The sequence below is a fragment of the Epinephelus fuscoguttatus genome, linkage group LG4 (genome assembly GCF_011397635.1).
Source record: "Epinephelus fuscoguttatus linkage group LG4, E.fuscoguttatus.final_Chr_v1".
Lineage (NCBI taxonomy): Eukaryota > Metazoa > Chordata > Actinopteri > Perciformes > Serranidae > Epinephelus > Epinephelus fuscoguttatus.
The window spans coordinates 33,726,635-33,744,195 of record NC_064755.1 but is presented as its reverse complement, the minus strand read 5'-3'; the positions used below and the strand labels follow the sequence as shown (position 1 = coordinate 33,744,195).

The window sequence follows — 17,561 nt, the reverse complement described above, 5'->3', positions numbered from 1 at the left end:
AACCTTCCAGCTCCTCCTGGAGGACCCAAAGGCGTTCCCATGCTAGATGAGATATGCAGTCCTTCCAGCGTGTTCTGGGTCTGCCCTGGGGCCTCCTACCAGTGGGACGTGCCTGTAACACCTCTAACCAGAGGCATCCTGATCAGATGCCCGAACCACCTCAACTAACCCCTTTCCACGCGATGGAGCAGCGGGTCTACTCCGAGCTCCCTCCCCATGTCCGAGGTCCTTACCCTATCTCTAAGGCTGAGCTCAGCCACCCTTATGAGGAAACTAATTTTGTCTGCTTGTATCCGCGACCTCATTTATTGTTGACCTCATTCATTCCCATTCTACCCTCACTCACGAACAAGACCCTTAGATACTTGAACTCCCTCACTTAAGGCAGTAACTGCCTCCCAACCTGGATGGGTTATGGCTTATGGCAGTGTTATCATAAGGCTCCAATATGTTTAACGGCTCTGGTCTTTTGGTCAAAAATGGCTCTTTTGATAGTTAAGGTTGCTGACACCTGCCCTAATCTATCAAAATAGTTTGTGCTCGACATAGCAGAGTCAGTTTTCTAACTGCATGATTTACAGGAATGTTTAAATTTAGTTTTCCTTAATCACCTAATTTCTTCTAACAAATGTATCTCATATAAAAAAAATCTTTACAGTAGTGTTTTTATTAGTTTGTAGAAAAAGGTACAAATGCGCAGACATATATAATGAAAAACAAGATACATGAAACGAAACACTGTTTTTTGCTTCAACAACAGATGTAAACAAGGCAGTTCAAATATTAAAACAATACACAGATCCTCATTCATAACTTCTACTTTCTCCATCAAAGAGTACTACTCTTAATCACCCAGAAAAAATGAAAAAGAGATGCATTATGTTTCATAAAACAATATACACAGACATTTAAGGAGACAAAGAAAGACTCCATTATATTTCACAGTGTTACACAAACAGAGATAGTAACCTATAGCCTAGTTAGTGAGTGTACAATCATGGACCAGCTGGAAAGATCTGACAGGAAAATAATGAGAAACACTCTCCACTCCCTCAACCATCAAGGTGCCCTTTAGCAAGGCACTTAACCCCAAAAGTTTGTGGTTGTAGTATGAGGCTCCCAAGATTGAATGTTTAAATGCTCTGGAGGGCATTGCTGAAAACCAAAATGTAAATGTTTTGTTGAATAAATACAGGCGAGATTAATGATTGTGGTACGGTTTGAGAGCGGTAATTTAATTTGAATGTGAAATGTTTTTTCTGAGTCGGAACACCTTCCCTGAGTTTAAAATCATCTGTGAGAAAAACTTGCAGCAGACATAACTGCATTTTTGGACATTAAACACTACATGGCCAATAATATGTGGACACCCCTGACCATATAGTCATGATCTGAGGTTATTTATCATGATCAAGCTTAGGCCCCCTAGGTTCAATGAAAGGGTAACTTGAGTATTTTCCAACCTGAACCCTATTTTCCCATGTTTCTGTGTCTAAGTGACTGTTGAGAACAGTAGTTTTTGAAATTGGTCAGTATTGAGCGAGACCACTGCAGCCAGCACCAGTGAAACAGGCTGCAATGTAATCATTAGGGGCATGTTCACACCATCAGTGCACGTCCACTTCAAGTGTTTGTTTTTGCTACTGACAGGTTCAGATTGTTCTTGTAAGTGGCTGAATACGTACACATACAGACCTTTTTGTTAAAGAGTAAGATCCTTTTTCTGACCTCGTCACATTTGGTCATGGACTTTCCACGTCCAGATATGACATGAAAGGTACCCTGGGTGCGTTGGATATTAACGTTCTGGGACACCGTCTCAAGTTATGCCTGTTACATGCATTGTCTTCTTTCAAAATACACCTCTGTTTTAACAGGAAATTTGCAGTTTACATACAGTCTCTTTCAAAATAAACGCACTGCGTCAGTACAAAAATGCGAATTGACCTTTTGTTCCTCTAACAACTACTACACATGGTTGGAGTTAGCAAAAAAAGAACAGGGTTTGGCTTTATAATCTTATGGGACAAAAACACCATTCTCCCGGGTGAAAGTCAGTATGTGTTGGACCCATCCACCAGCAATCCCACCCTCCTTACTTGGACTTTCACCACCTTGACTTTTGTTCTTGTCCCCTTGGGTTTACCCCTGGCTATTATGGTGACTGGCTGTGTATTATTCCGACGTTCAAGGATGGCTTTTTTCGTCAGTATGATGCCACGTCATTGTCCAAGCACCGGATTTTGACCACTTCGGAGTGAGACTGGGTTGGAATTAAGGGTTTATTTCAACCAAACCAGAGTTGGTGATTGTAAGAACAGCGGAAAGATAAACAAGAAAGGCTTTTGTGAGTCTAATTGTCTTTGTTGTCTTTATGCGGAGTGTGAGTCTGATGAGTGTGGCAATGGTGATTTTGTTTCTGTTTCTTTCTTCTGGCTGAACAAAAAGGATCTTACTCTCTCACAAAAAGGTCTATTTCTGTTGGGGATCATGAGCCTGTCAGTGGCAAAAACAAGCACTTTCAGTGAATGCAAGTTGACTGTGCTCAATTGCCAGGAGTGATTACAATGCAGCCTGTTTCGCTGCTGCCATCTGTAACCTTGTCGCTCAATACTGGACCAGTTTGATAAATTGTTATTCCCATTAGTCAATCAGACACAGAAACAAGGATAAATAAGGTCAAGGTTCAAAAATAGCAAACTTAACCTTTAAGGGTGACCTGAATGCTGCAGCAAAAGCTATCTGTTTCTGACAATGCCTTGCTTTCAACTTTTTGGGAAAAGTACTGTATGCCATGACATCTACAGATTCACAGTTTGTCATGGAAGAATTTGACTAGCCTGCACAAAGCTCTGACCTCAACCCCACTCAACATCTTTCTGATAAACTTGCAAAGCTGAAGTAAGCCAGGCCTTATCACCCAACATCTGTTGCTGACCTCACTAATGCTGAATGAGAGCCTGCCAATGGTTTCTGAAATCTTCTAGCAAGCCTTTCCAGAAGAGACTATTATAGCAGCATATTAATGTCCATGGTTTCGGAATGAGGCGTAGATGTGATGTTTGCGTGTCCACATACTTCTGGCCATACAGTGTAGACATTTTGTTTAAGTGGCATCACCTGATGGATATACATACTTTAACGGCTGCTGACTGGATGTTAGGTTCAATACTGATCAGTTAGAGTCTTAAGGAGGTGGAGAGCGGTTAACCCAAATTGCCTCAAAATAGCTCAGAAATGAACAAACTGGCTAACTGCTAATTTGCTTCCAGGCTACAGCTAATGCTAACCTCTCAAGCAGAGCTTTGAACCAGTGCGCTGTCAGAATGGTTTGTGTCTTGTGTTGAGCCGAAGCGTCTACCGATAACAGTAGACGCCAAATTTCAGGTACTGTGGGGGGAAGCCAAAACTACGCACCCCTGGTTCTGGTGGGCCGCAGTTAGCCCGGGCCTTTGTGATAGGATAACGGACACTCCCATCAGCCAACCAGCCGGCATCACAGCGGTCCAATCCCATCAGCCTCCAGGCAGCGTACATCTGTCCCACTTTGGCAATTCGAGTTCCATCACTGGCACAAGCCTGGACCGCTTCTATGAAGTTGAGCTTGGTCTTGTGCTTTAAGAAGTACACAGTCCCTAATGCAGGAGAGAATTATAAGTGATGAGACTGTCATGTATATTTAGACATTCACACACACACACACACACACACACACACATACTAACCCTTGATAGAAGCGGAGAAGCAGAAAGCATCATAGCGGCTGAAGAGGCGATGTTGTTGTCCATAGCTGCGCAGACCAGGAGCTAAGTCCAGGCCCCCACAGCCTTCACGTGGGGCTGTGATTGGATACTGTACTGTGCCATCAGCCAACCAGCCAGCGTTGCACCAGTCCAACCCCTCCTCCCACGCTGTGAAGAGCTGCTCAAATGTAGCCAGAGTGGCCTCCTGATCCTGGCACGCTTGTTGGGCCCAGAAGAAGTTCAAATGGTAGCGTCCTTTTTTAGAGAAATAGGGGAACACCACACCTGTAACAGGAGGAGAAGTGTATTGTGATAGTTCGGATTTTATGGTCATACATAGCATTTGCAGGCCAACTGATGGTTAGAGCGACTGCCCCATTACAGAAGGGTCTGGCATATTTCAGAGACATGGGCGTTTGTTTTTCAGGATAATGTGCTGTTGTACAAAAGAAGCTTTTGGTCTGCTAGCTCTATTGGCAGCTATTGCTGGTAGTTCTGTGGACAGAGAGGTTTGGCAGCAGCCAGGAGACGGGTAAGGAATGGTAGGGCCGCAATGTCAAGTGTCTTACAGAGGAATAGTTCCTCCAAACCTTAGGATGTCCAGGGCTTCATTCTTATATCTCTGTCAGCACCTCAGAAAATGCTGACACGGCATGTGGGTAAGCTGTCCCCCTCAGAAAGTATCCGTCAGTTGGACTCTATTGGTTGGAGGCTACGGTACAGCTACAGCACCCTTCTGTAATTACAACGGAACTCTCCAACACTGTATGGTGAATAATTGTACCTGCGCAGTGATGTATGACTGCAGAAACTACTGGTGTATAAGGAAAAATGGTAACACTTTACAATAAGGTACACAAAATTAGAGTAGTTACTGAGGAACTAAGCTACACAAAATTAGAGTAGTTAGTGAGGAACTAAGGTACCCAAAATTAGAGTAGTTACTGAGTAACTAATGAGAGATAAATGAGAAACTAATGAGGAACTAACGAGTAGTAACTGAGGAACTAAGCTACACAAAATTAGAGTAGTTACTGAGTAACTAAGGTACCCAGAATTAGAGTAGTTAGTGAGGAACTAAGGTACCCAAAATTAGAGTAGTTACTGAGTAACTAATGAGAGATAAATGAGAAACTAATGAGGAACTAACGAGTAGTAACTGAGGAACTAAGCTACACAAAATTAGAGTACTTACTGAGGAGGGGGGGCCGCATTGACTGAAGGTGATAGGTTCAGTCATTACGTCTCCACTCGCGTCCACGCATTTGATGATTTTTTATTTTATTGTATTTATCTGCGTTCATATGCAGATATCTGCTTACAGAGATTAGCCAAAATAGAACCCCCAAATATTGCTGGTTACCGTTGTTATTGATCCGAAGACGATAAGCCTCTGGGTTCCAACGTTGGTGTTTCTTTCTCTCAAGCCCCACCAGGCACTTTACATTAAAATGACATTGCACTTATAAAAATAGCTTTTAGGCTAGATTTTCAGTTTTACAAACATAAAACCTTCAAAGTTTAAAAATTCACATTACAAAAAGTGGGCCTAATAACCGATCTTGTTTGTTTGCCTTTGGGGGTATTCTGTCAACAGTTTTACAAATGAGTCTTGAAATGAAAATGCTTCATCCTAGGAGAATCTGTTGCTGTATCAAGTTGTCATTACACATCCATGGGGCTCAGATTATTTTTTACTCTTGGGCCTTCCAGTGAATTAATCCAGTCATGTGCAGATCAACTTTATACTGTTTACGCTCCAGGAGAAAGCTGCTTCATCAGGTGCCATTTTGAACCAACCTGCTGCACTGTATGTCAACATGAAAGTTCAAGATGGGAGTCAAAAAATATTTTATAGCACCATCACAGGACTGCTGACATCTCACTCATATCCTCAAAAGGATTTGAAATGACAGTAATTTTAAATTTCACTGCACAGAAAGTGACTCATGAGTTCAGTGTCCCAGATTCCTCACACATCATAACATTTCACCCTCATCAATATGCTTCACCCTTCACACACACACACACACACACACACACACACACACACACACACACGCTCCTCACCCCGCAGCTCCAGCTCCACCGTCACACTCTCGTCCTCCAGTCCATCAATCACCTCACATCGGTATCTGCCTGTGTCGTTGAGTTGCAGCTCATTGATCACCAGAGACATGTCCCCTGGTGCTGAGCGTCGCAGGCGCACGCGGCCCCGGAAGCTGCCATAGCTGCGGTGACGGTTGCCCATGGCAACCATAACCTCAGTTTCCCTGGCCAAGGCTTCGGGTGAAACAGGTGCATTGATGGTGTTGGCAGGCAGCCAGGACCACTTGACACGGGTCCTGCGTGGTGTGGTCAGCTCAGGCTCGTAGTGGTAGTGACAGGGGAGGGTGACACTGCTCCCCCTGGCGGCCGACACTGAGTGCTCCGGGGACTCCACGTGGAGGCGAACCCCATTGAAATAGACTAGAAAAAGACACAAAGCATCAGAAATACAACATTTTGAGCAGGTGAATCTTTACTTTGTTCTCTGTATTTGACATTAAGGCCATTATTTAAGATAAATCTCTCAGTGCCTTTAATCACTTATGTGTGGAAATGTAGTACTGAACTGGTCAGGTAATGGAGGAGGCTGCTTGCATGAGGTGTCTTATATTATAATTGTATGGATTGATATCCATTTATTGGTATTTTCATTCTTGCACTTTTATTCATACTTTATATCAGCACTTTTTCTGCCTTGTGCTGCAACTCTTGCACAACAATTTCCCCCAGAATAAATAATGTTGTGTCTTATCTTGTCGTATCTTATCTTATCTTATCTTATCTTATCTTGTCGTATCTTATCTTGTCCTGTCCTGAGGTGTTGTGTCTTGTCATGTCTTACCTTACTTTATATTATCTGATTGCGCCACATTGTACCGTATCGTATCGCAACGCAACGCGTTGTGTCATGTCGTGTCGTATCGTATCGTACCTTAACGTAATGCAACGTAACGTATCGTATCGTAGCGTATCGTATCTGGTGTGATCTGATCTAATCGCGTCGTGTGGTGTGTTGTGGTGTGGTGTCGTGTCTTATCGTATCGTCTGATCTCGTCTCGTATCTGATCATGTTTTGTTATATCTGATCTTATCTTCCTAATGTTTTAAATTTTAATAGCAGGGAAAGCATAGTTATAACTAACAGTATTAATGATGACTCTGTTAGCCCATAATTTGCAAGGTTATCCCTTGAAAATGGACTTAACCCGAGGCTAAAAGTTGCCGGTGTGAAACAGGGCAAAGTAAACAACAGATGTGTGTTCAAACTGACATCTAACCCAGGTTAGTAGAAGTGCAGTGTGTACTGTATTGCAGTGTCCTAATGTGTATGTGAAATAGGCAAAGTTAGCCTGGGGCTAAGAGAATGCAGTGCGAAAAGCCTAATGAACATCAGTAACTTTTGAATGCCACTGCCGATTAAACTTCAGTGAGGACGGCAAAGTGCCTTTCAAAATATTTAATATTCTGTTCAGAGTGACTCTGCTGAAGCCTGTGATGAAACACATTGTTTGCACCGTTGCACTTGTCAGTCTATAAAGAAGTGCAGTGATGTTGTCTGTTGTCAGCACCTGCAGGTACTCTGTTGCTGCTGTGCACAAGGCAAACATCTGTTGTTGATCAACATAAATATTTTATTATTTGCTTTTCACAGTGTCCCTGGAGCTGTCTCACTCAGCACTGCAACAATCAGTGTAGCATTTTTCAGCTTTGCACTGAATTGAGGGACAATATTGTCCATTAACAGCACACTCAAAAACTGTGATTCAGAAGTGAATTAAATCTGATTAACTTTGTCACTTTTTCGTCCAAAACCCAGCAAAGATATACAGCTCTCCAGACCTCACAGTGAACATTTCAACCGGGCAATATCAGGTGTAAATTAATATCGACTCACTAGGATGGTTTACTGGCCAGTCAAAATGGAAACTGAGTCATCAGAAATGTTATTATCCACACCCACACTGTCACATAAACAGTCCTAGGAAAGATCTGCTCAGTTAAAGAGCACAGTAGCTCCAAATGTGAAATATTTATCCCATTATTTCCTATCGACATGTGCTGTATATTTCTCACTGACACTGCTACAGCTGGGTGCAGAGAACCAAATTATTGTCAGTGAGGAAACTAAACAGTGGACCAAGAGAACAGCTGGCGAACGAAATACTTTATGCTACATATTGTTTAGACACTAATATTTAATGTCTAGGGCAACATGGACATGTTCACTTCCTTTAATGCACTCTCACACATGTCTACTGCAACACACACCATCAGTCACTAGCAGAGTTTGTTTTTATAACCCGGTCTGGCTCGGCTGCATGGTTGTCTTCTCCCAACACGCCCAGTTGTTTTGATGTACACAGATGAAGCATGTAGTTGTGTCTCACACACAGATGTGGAATAAGTATTTAAAACTTCGACGTCAGTGAAAGTAATAACACTAGAGTGTAAAAATACTCTGTTGCATGCACTGAAAAGACTTAAGAAAAACTTAAGAAAAACTACATTAGTATTATCATCAAAATATACTTGTAATTGTTACACAGAAAGGCCAATATTAGAAATATATGTAAAGATACGAATGATATGACGATACATAACAACTAATTTATTTTGAGATATTTTTGCACATCCTGCATCAAACTGTACAGCTCTCTTTCTCTATAACAGCTACAATGTACATATTTGTTATATTGTAGTACTTTTTTAAGTATCTTTGTGGTATTTTGAAATTGTACTTCTCAATTCTATATTTTTTTTCTCAAGTGTTACAGCACTTACAGACTTATTCTCAATTCCTCTTAAAGCAAATACCTTCTAAGGGAAAAACCTACTTGGTAATAAATCTTATTCAGATAAATGTTAATCTAGATCTTATTATAAACTTCTCAAAGAGATGTAGTGGAGTAAAATGTGCAATACTATTTATAAATACCCAAGTGAAGTACTTCAGAAATAAACTTGAGTAGGTGCAGCCTAGACTGTTGGGTTAACTTACTGCTCAAACATGCAGCAGACACACACACACTCACACAAAGCGACAAAAGGGACAAACAGAGGACCTACTCTCTCCGTTTCCGTTTCCGTTGCTGATGTCCTGGTAGTAAAAGCCATTGTTGTATCCGGGGGTCAGGCCCTGTCCGCCGGGCAGCAGCAGGTACAGGCAGGCGGCCAGCAGGGGGCGCAGCAGACTGAGCATTATGTTGTCTTCTGTTGTGCCAACAATCAGAATAAATACTGTTCAGCTGACATATATATATATATACCAGGAGGACGCTGTGAGATCACAGATTGGTGATTGTTTGGATAAAACAATTAAAATAAAGCTCAAAATTATTTGTAGCACTGATAAGAAAGTATTAAAATCAATAGATTACCCTCTAAAAAGTAAAATAACCTCAGTGTGGTCAAAATGAGACAAGACGAAGGGATTATAATGAAATTACAGAATTTAAAAAAAAGTTTTTATGCTGTTTTATACTCAAAAATGTGGAAAAACTCAGCTTCTATTTTAGGACATTTGTTGTTGTTGTTGTTGTTGTTGTTTTAGCATGTTCATAGTTCACATTCCTTCATGTTGTATACAAAATATCTTCTCACAACCTAAATCTGAGAAAACGTTTTAAAAAATAAATGCACTGTAATGACTTAATGATACAATAGGGGCAACAGTGAATCGATCATGTGCCTTGTAGAGACAGAAAAAACTTTTCAGTCACTAACAAACGTCGCAAATGTTCATTTAATATCTTTATATCCTCTCCTCGCAGTTTCCTCCCATTCTCTGTCCTCCTAGCAGTATTCAACCCCAAATAATTTCAATAAAACTAGGATTAAAACAGTTAACGTGTATATTTATATAGGCTATGTAGTATTTTTAAACGAGGTTTATAAAGTGTAAGAGCAGTATTTTACAGTAGTAATCACACCATCGCTCTAATATTGCACAGCCAGCTGGAAATATAAAGTAAGCGGACAGCCACGGGTTCACATCCGCCGTGTGAGCGTCTCTCTGTGGGAAACTAAAAGTCTGAGGTCGTAAAAAGTCACTCACAGATAAGCAGTTGTCCGCCCAGCGTGTCTTCAGCTCTTCTCCTCCTCATCCTCTGCTGCGTGTCTGCTCACCCTACCCACACTCAAGAGGAGCGCGCGCCTGACGTCACCGGACGAGGCATCCCCTTTGAAGTGAACGGTGACCTCATCACACACGAGCACACTTTCCACGAGCCCCATACAGCAGATAATACCAATATAGAATGTAAATAAGTGGGGGCTACATATCTGTATGGACACTTGTACTTTACTTGAGTCTTCAGTAGACGACAGCTGAAACCATTAGGGGAGACCAGGGGTGGTTGTAACATCTCAAGTTGCACCAATCAGAAAAGAGACAGAACCATGAAACTCATTATGATGATGATACCTCTCTGCCTGCCAACAATCTGTATTCTTGGAAGTTTATTGTGGTCCTTGGTATTTAATTGAAGGTTAGGTGTGCTGTGTGTGTTGCAGTTCTCTTGGTTGTGCTGCTGCACTACTACCGTTACTATTATTAGAGAGCTTTCACACCTGTCCTGTTTGGTTCAGTTCAGTCAAACAAGTTTGTTTGCCCCCTAAGTGCAGTTCCTTTGGGCAGGTGTGAACACAGCAATCGTACTCAGGTGTGCACCCAAACAACTGGACCAAGACCTTCTTGAAGAGGTGGTCTCGGTCTGGTTACAACTCATTCTCGGAACCCATCGGCTGTATTTGGCGTCTGACTTCCGGCAGACGGTGATACAGCCTCTGGGGGCAGACCCCCGATTTTTTGGCATTCCGGTTTGATTTGGACGGAGGAGGCAAATTTCCGTTTCCGACTTTCGTTTATATATAAGTAAATATGCTGAACCATTGCGATGGATTCAGAGTTTGCAGTGACGCCAATTATATTCCGCCTCGTTAGTTCACCGCACAGACCGTTTAACCTGGCAACACCTACAGCCGGCTCAAACATGATTGGTCAATATCACGCGGACTACAAACAGCCTACAACTGGAAACCACGGCTCTTCCACTCTTCTTCCGGAGGCAAGATCTCCGGGGTTTGCCTACGGACTCCACATTCACTGAATGTGGAGTCTGTATATAGAGAGTAGTTACAACTGAACTCTGGTGCAGTTCGTTTGTGGTGATAACGTGTTCCGACCTCGATCTGAACCAACTGCGGTCACATGACACATTGGTTGAGTTAAACATGAGCAAGTTACAGTCCTGGAGGGTTATTAATGTGCGCCTGCAGGAGGAATGAGCAATTGGAACATTTGAATTCTAGTGTTTCAATTAATATTGTGATACATGTTGCCTACATAAAAATTGTATCCAAATAACTCAAGAGGTTTTTAATTGATGACATCAAAACAAAATTTTTTTACAATTGCCACCGGTCTCCCCTTATCGATTAATCAAGAAGTCAGATGACAGAAAATTAATTGACAACTACTTTTGATTGTTTAAGTTTGAAAAATTCAGAAAAATTAGGATTTGTTGCTTTTGCCTTTTGTTATTGTAATAATTGTAATTTTTTAAAACAATTTTGAGGTTTGGACTATTTGTTGGACAAAACAAGCAGTATGAAGGTTACACTTTGAATCCATTCATGATGATAGGATCCATGATATGATATTATCACCATACTTAAGTCACGATACAATATTTTTGTGATTTTAAATATGCTGCAATATGCAGAGAGTATTGCGATAAAATGTATTGTGATAAATTGTGATTTATTACCTTTTCTTCAACTGTGAATTATGTCCCCAAATGAAGACTTTGCCAATATTTGTTTTGTTTAACATGTTTTCGGTCTGTTCATCTCACCTCAGCCATTGTTTATTTTTTTTGGAGCATATCTTGTGGTCTGAAAGAGCATTGATTGTATTGTTCTTGGTAGGCTACCTAAAGTTTGTGGTTTTTGTTTTCGTAATGTTAAAAATTTATAGAATAAAAAAATTGATACTTGTTTAATTATATAATATATAACAGTATAGTCTGTATTATTAACTTTCAATACTTTTACTTACTAACCTTTGTGTTAATATAACAGTGATACTAAAACAAATACCTGTACAGATGCAGTACACCAACACATCTTGCACACAGACACCATCTGGATTCTATTAGCGTCATCGTTTAGAATGAATGGGGGTCAGGTCAAAGGGTTGACCCCTTTAATGACCTCGTCTCATCCCACAAAAAATGTGGTCAAACCCAACGTTAATGTACTCACTTGCAACCATTTTTAAACCATTTATGAGTGTGCAACAACAAGATACAAAAATACAGCTTGTTAATCTAAAATGCAAATATAAAGCTTACACATGTAGATATTACAGTTCTAATGTCACCAGGTTTAAGTCCATTTAACAGCCGAGGAAAACTCTCATTACCAGTTAACGGACCAGGTGTGTTTTACTGCCTTTTCTCTGGATGACACCACCCAGAATGACCTGACTCTGACTCTGCAGGTTTTGAAATATAAATGAGGTATATCAGGTTTTTTTCCACTTGTTTATGTCATTTTAAACTCTGGATAGAAACTTAAGATGAATCTTTAAAATGTAAAGTGTCATGCATGTGATGGAGAAACCAGGCCAAGCAGCACATTTTGTTTATTACAACAAGTAACTGAGCTTTGTGGCAGCTTATCCTGCAAAACAAAGTCGAGAGTTAGATATAAAAATTGTTCTTTTACACAGCACTGCCAGTTTCTGTATTCCTGGTATTTGGGGGCTGACAGAGCATATTCCATGCCCCCTGTTTTGCCATGGCCTCAAGTAACACAGCAAATATTGCCACATGAACTCGTATTTCAGTCATTAGCTGAAATAATAGCAGCCATGATGGAAAACAAGAGCAATTCCAGATCTCCGCTGGGGCCTGAGAGAATGTGCCACCGCTGCGCCGCCCAAATATCTGAGTGAAGGGCTGGTTATCACGGTGCAGATGGAAGCTGCCCTCCTGACACGAGCACACAGTGGATCCTGACACTGTACTAGATATTATTGTCTGCCACCCCCAGAAGAGCCGCAACACTCAGCAGCCCCCAGACTAAAAAGTCTTGAGCCTTTCCAAGTCCTGCACGCAATGTTTTTTCTCTGTGGTCAGCCCTCTGCAGCCACATTTGTTTTTCTAGTGACTTGACTGACACCCAGCCGACATAACAAAAACCCAACACCACCACTATTTCAGCAGAGGGAGGGTGGGATGGAAGGTTTGAGGATGTTGAGTTAAAAGATGGCCTAAAGCGTCTGGAAGACAACCAGGATGTTGAGAGTTTCATTTTAAATTACTGCTGTGGTCGCTAATCAAGAATACAATTTGTTTATTTACCACATTCACATATTTCTGCTTTCCACCCTTCTTAGAAACATGAAGATACATTAGACCAAATACCCGAGTGTCACAATACAACAGCTCATTCAAGCTGTGCGACACATTGAGCTACATGCAAACAATAGCTCAGTGGTGTAGAAAGTATTGTTCAGTCAGGAACACTTTGGTCAAAGAACACTATATTCCCATTTGTAGTATTATATTTGGCAGTATGGCTCTGTTCTGGGGCCTCTCTGCCTTTCCTTGGCCTATGCAGAAAGCCTCTTACATGCGCCTATGTGGAAAGCCTGAGGCGGAGAGAGCAAACCTCCCTGCCCTTCCATGTGCCGACATGGAAAGCCTAACCCCCAAGTTCTACCAGAAGCGTGTGGGTTGCATCTGCACTCCGGAACGGCAGCAGAGCTGATATGTTTCAATTCTAGTCAATGTGTGTGTTTCCACTGGCTGCGGCTGTGCTGCATTCCGGCTCCGTCACAACTGCGGCGCTCCGGAGCCCTCCGCAACAGATACGCAGGACTTGTATTTTTGCCGGACACCAGAGCACAACACAGCAATTCAGCACAGAGCAGATCATGTGGGGCAGGAAGTCGTGCAGAGAAACAAATAAAACATGCAGTTAATTTTCAAAATAAAATACACAGTGTTCACGGCAGATCATATTTCCCTGCGCTACACCTTGAAAACGTCATAATGGGTGGAGGCAGGCCTGAAGTCAACAGGTCAGAGGTTTTCAGACATTTCACCCCGTTGACACCATGGACGAGGAGATGTTAATCATGGAGGTGCACCGAGATGTCTTCCTACTACTCCTCTGGTTTTGTGGTTCTATTTATAGAAACTACATCTTGTTATATCGTGCGATCATGCGTGAATTTGCGAGATCTTGTGGATCCTCGTGACTCCCACTGTCCGGCGCAGCTGCACCGCTCTGCACAGCAAACACAGCCAGTGGGTGTTGACAGACGGCTGAGCACACAGCGGATAACCAGCGCAGCCGTTCCACAACAGACACGCATCCAGTGGAATTCCAGCGTAAGGCAGAGAGAGCAAACCTCCCTGCCCTTCCATGTACCTACATGGAAAGCCTAAGGCAGGGGGAGCAGCAGAAAAGACCCCCAGGGAACAGAACAGAGGAGCATCAATGACAAACAGAAATGACATTGATAAGTCAGACACAACTGTCCCTTTAAGGTGCTTGAACTTCAGTTTGAGTTTGAGTGACCTTACTTACAGTCTGGCTACATTCAAGTTACAGTCAAAGGCTAAAAAACAATGCTGGCCTAGAATCCAGGATCTGGATCACCACCAACCATCTCATTAGTTGCGGTTTGCCCTAACATGAACTCCACATGCCAGTTAACCTTCAGGATCCATCCGGTTGTGCTCCTCCGCCTCCTCCTTCCTTCATTCTTACTTTTTTCTTTACATGCACGAACCCACAACTACTGTCTGTCTGCAACTCCTCCTGCCACTACAAACAGCGATTTCATTGTGTTCTACCCACAAACGTGGAAATCCAGGCGATGACTTGATAATTTTGTTGCATTCATTATTGGACAGAGTCACAAAGTGAGAACATTATTTTCACATTTGTCACAAAAGAGGTTAAAAGTGACCAAATTTAACTATCTCTGGTTAAGGTCTGGGTGATCACTGACGCAGAATTCCCTGAATTACAGCTTTGATTTGGTAAACTCCTCACGCTCACTCCTTCTTCTCTCTCCATTTCTCTGCACTGTCTTCATTACCATCTGAAATATGTACTTTGAAAAAAAAAATCACTTCCTTGTCTGGGATTTCCTTTTTAGCCACAACACTAGCATTGCTCTGGGGACGGCAGAGTTGGTCAGTCGATCCACCACTTTGGTCCAGACTGAAATATTTCTACAACTATGGATTGCCAAAAAACAAAGTACCATGATTTATAGTTCCACTGGGATGAATCATATGACTTTGGTAATGCCCCAACTTCCCCTTTCAACACTTGGGGTTGACATTTGCCAAAAACTGCAGTTCCTTCAATGGCAAACTGAGGCTGGCTCCAGAAACTAATCAATCCCCATAGATCCCCGTGTTAAAATACCAGACTTTACAGAAATAAACATGTTTACAGCCTGGTGCAAAAGACAGATTTTGGTCTCTATAGCCAATTTCCCGGTTTGCGACAACAAAACTATAAAAAAGGAACAGTCATGACAACATTGACAGCATTTGAGGAGCCTGACTTTGGTGTCAGATCTAGTGAAGTTAATGGGGTGGGTAGCCTACTGCCAATTACACTATAACCCATCATATCTTTGTTGTTTCAACTTTGACTGACAAATCCTTCCACTAGATTAGAAAATGCACATCTTGTCATGCTTACTGACATTTTTTTACGTACATATGCACATTCCTTTTCCTTGTTATTAGTCTCCAGACAGATCTTGCCTCCGTCCAGCAGCTGCATCTCAGCCTCTGCTGGACCCAGACATGATCTGTTTGGAGAACAGTAACAAGGAAAACAAATGCACATATTTAGATAAAAAACAGTTCATGAACACTGAATGGTGGAAGGAATTTTTAGAACTCACCCTTTTACATTTTATTAAGAAAGTTACACATAACTGAGGGTGTGAAATGCAAAAAATGAGCTCCAAAACAGGCCTCCAGGAACTTTTCAGACTTTGAAGCTAATTTGACATAGTGGCCAAACTATGTAACTACAACTTGCGGGTCTGTTACATGATGATGATGCAGCTCGGCTCCAATGGCATGGGTAATGAGCATCATTACTGTTTGCCAGAGTGACTCGCTGAGCAAATTCAAATTGTGCTCTCGTGAGAACTCTGGATTTCCAGGGTGCCTGCCTACTGCCTCTAACACTGTATCCAGTTCTCTTTATAGATCCATGCTACAAAACAGAAGTCCACAAAGCAGTGGGTGATGCTCCTCCTTAAACATACCATCTTGATGGGGTCTAATCGGCAAAGACACATATTTCATTCTTATGTGTGCATGTTAATAAATATAAGTCTCTCCTTACTGAAATCTCTCCAATTCTGTTTGGCACACTGCAAACTCGCAGATGGGCCATTAGCACAGCACCTGCTAATGTGTTCTCACCCTTTTCTGATCCAGATGTTTAGGAGGTTGTTACAAGGAGCCCAATTATCTCCTCCTCTCCCAAACAAACAGACCTGGTGATTTAAACCTGTAAAAACACTGAATAAATGTTACATAAATGTTTTTCTGACACTTCTTGTTGGGGAGGGGCTGCTAACTATAGTGGCCAACGCGAAAACACGAAAGAGCCAGTGCTTGGTTTGTCCTTTTTGGGCTACTGTAGAAACATGGTGGTGCTATATGGCTATCTCCCTATGTGGATATAAACAGCTCATTCTAAAATAATATAAACACAACAATTCCTATTTTCAGGTGATTATACACTGAAGAAAATAAGTTATTATGTTACATTCCATTTCTGCTTATATATCCACATACATCCTACACACTGGACCTTAACAGTGTTTTCAAAAACTGCTCACAAGCTGTTCAGTCGTGTGCCAAATGGCCTGAAAATGATGTGCAAATGTATGAGCTCTTACTTGAGGGAGCAAGCCAAAGCTCTGGTGTCAGAGGAGCGAGAGGGCAAGAACTGTCGACTACATACATATGACAGGCAATTAAATCTTGACTCGTGATTTCAATGAAGCACTGAAGTTATTTTAGTCTGAAATAAAAATAAACATAATAAAATTTTAAGAGGCAGCAAGACAAGTCATCAACAGCTCCTAAAACCCTGAAACCTCCCCTCAGTGTCTGTTAACAGCTCCAGCCCCCGCTCTCACCAGTGTGACAGCCGCTTCCCCTCTTTGTGTGTGTGTCTCTAAGCCATTATCTCCCACTGTGTTTGAAGAGACCAGACCGGTGCTCTTCCCAAAGCCCCAGATGAAAGGTTTTGGCCTGGGGCCCCAAATACCAGCAGCCCCTCTGAACTGCCGGGTGACTGCGGTGTTGGCAGGGGTGTAATTTCTGCAAGGCAGCAACGTTCAGACCCAGAAAGGCCAGCGGAGATCGGACCCTGAGCACAGAGAGACCACATGAAAGAGGAAGACATGACTGCGTGTGTTTATGTTTGTGAGCTTTGACTGAAGAGCTGAGCAGGTGATCGTGTCAGTGCGTTCAGTCTCATGCTGTCATTAGACTGTAGTCACAAAAGGTGTGTGTTTGTGTGTGTGAGAGAGAGAGTGTGGTGTTAGCGTGATTAGAGAGGAAGGCTTCAATAAAAGGACAACAGGAGAGTGAAGTGTAGGGCTCAGGGTGACAGTTTGCAGCCTGATTAAAAGATAGATGTTAAAATGAGCTGTAATCACAAAGAAACACTATAATTTCTTATCTTTTTGTTAGTCAACTGATG

The 17,561-nt window shown here is 42.0% G+C and overlaps 1 protein-coding gene across 1 annotated transcript; it reads right to left on the bottom strand.

Moving 5' to 3' along the window:
• Positions 1-652: 652 nt before the first annotated feature.
• hapln3 (hyaluronan and proteoglycan link protein 3) lies at positions 653-10,086 on the bottom strand. The gene is made up of 5 exons (XM_049573334.1): positions 9,847-10,086; positions 8,859-9,002; positions 5,814-6,212; positions 3,726-4,028; positions 653-3,635 (listed from the first exon to the last, which is right to left on the bottom strand). The coding sequence occupies exons 2-5, from the start codon at positions 8,989-8,991 to the stop codon at positions 3,358-3,360; spliced, it is 1,113 nt and encodes a 370-aa protein (XP_049429291.1). The 5' UTR covers positions 8,992-9,002; positions 9,847-10,086; the 3' UTR covers positions 653-3,357.
• Between the last annotated feature and the right edge of the window lie 7,475 nt (positions 10,087-17,561).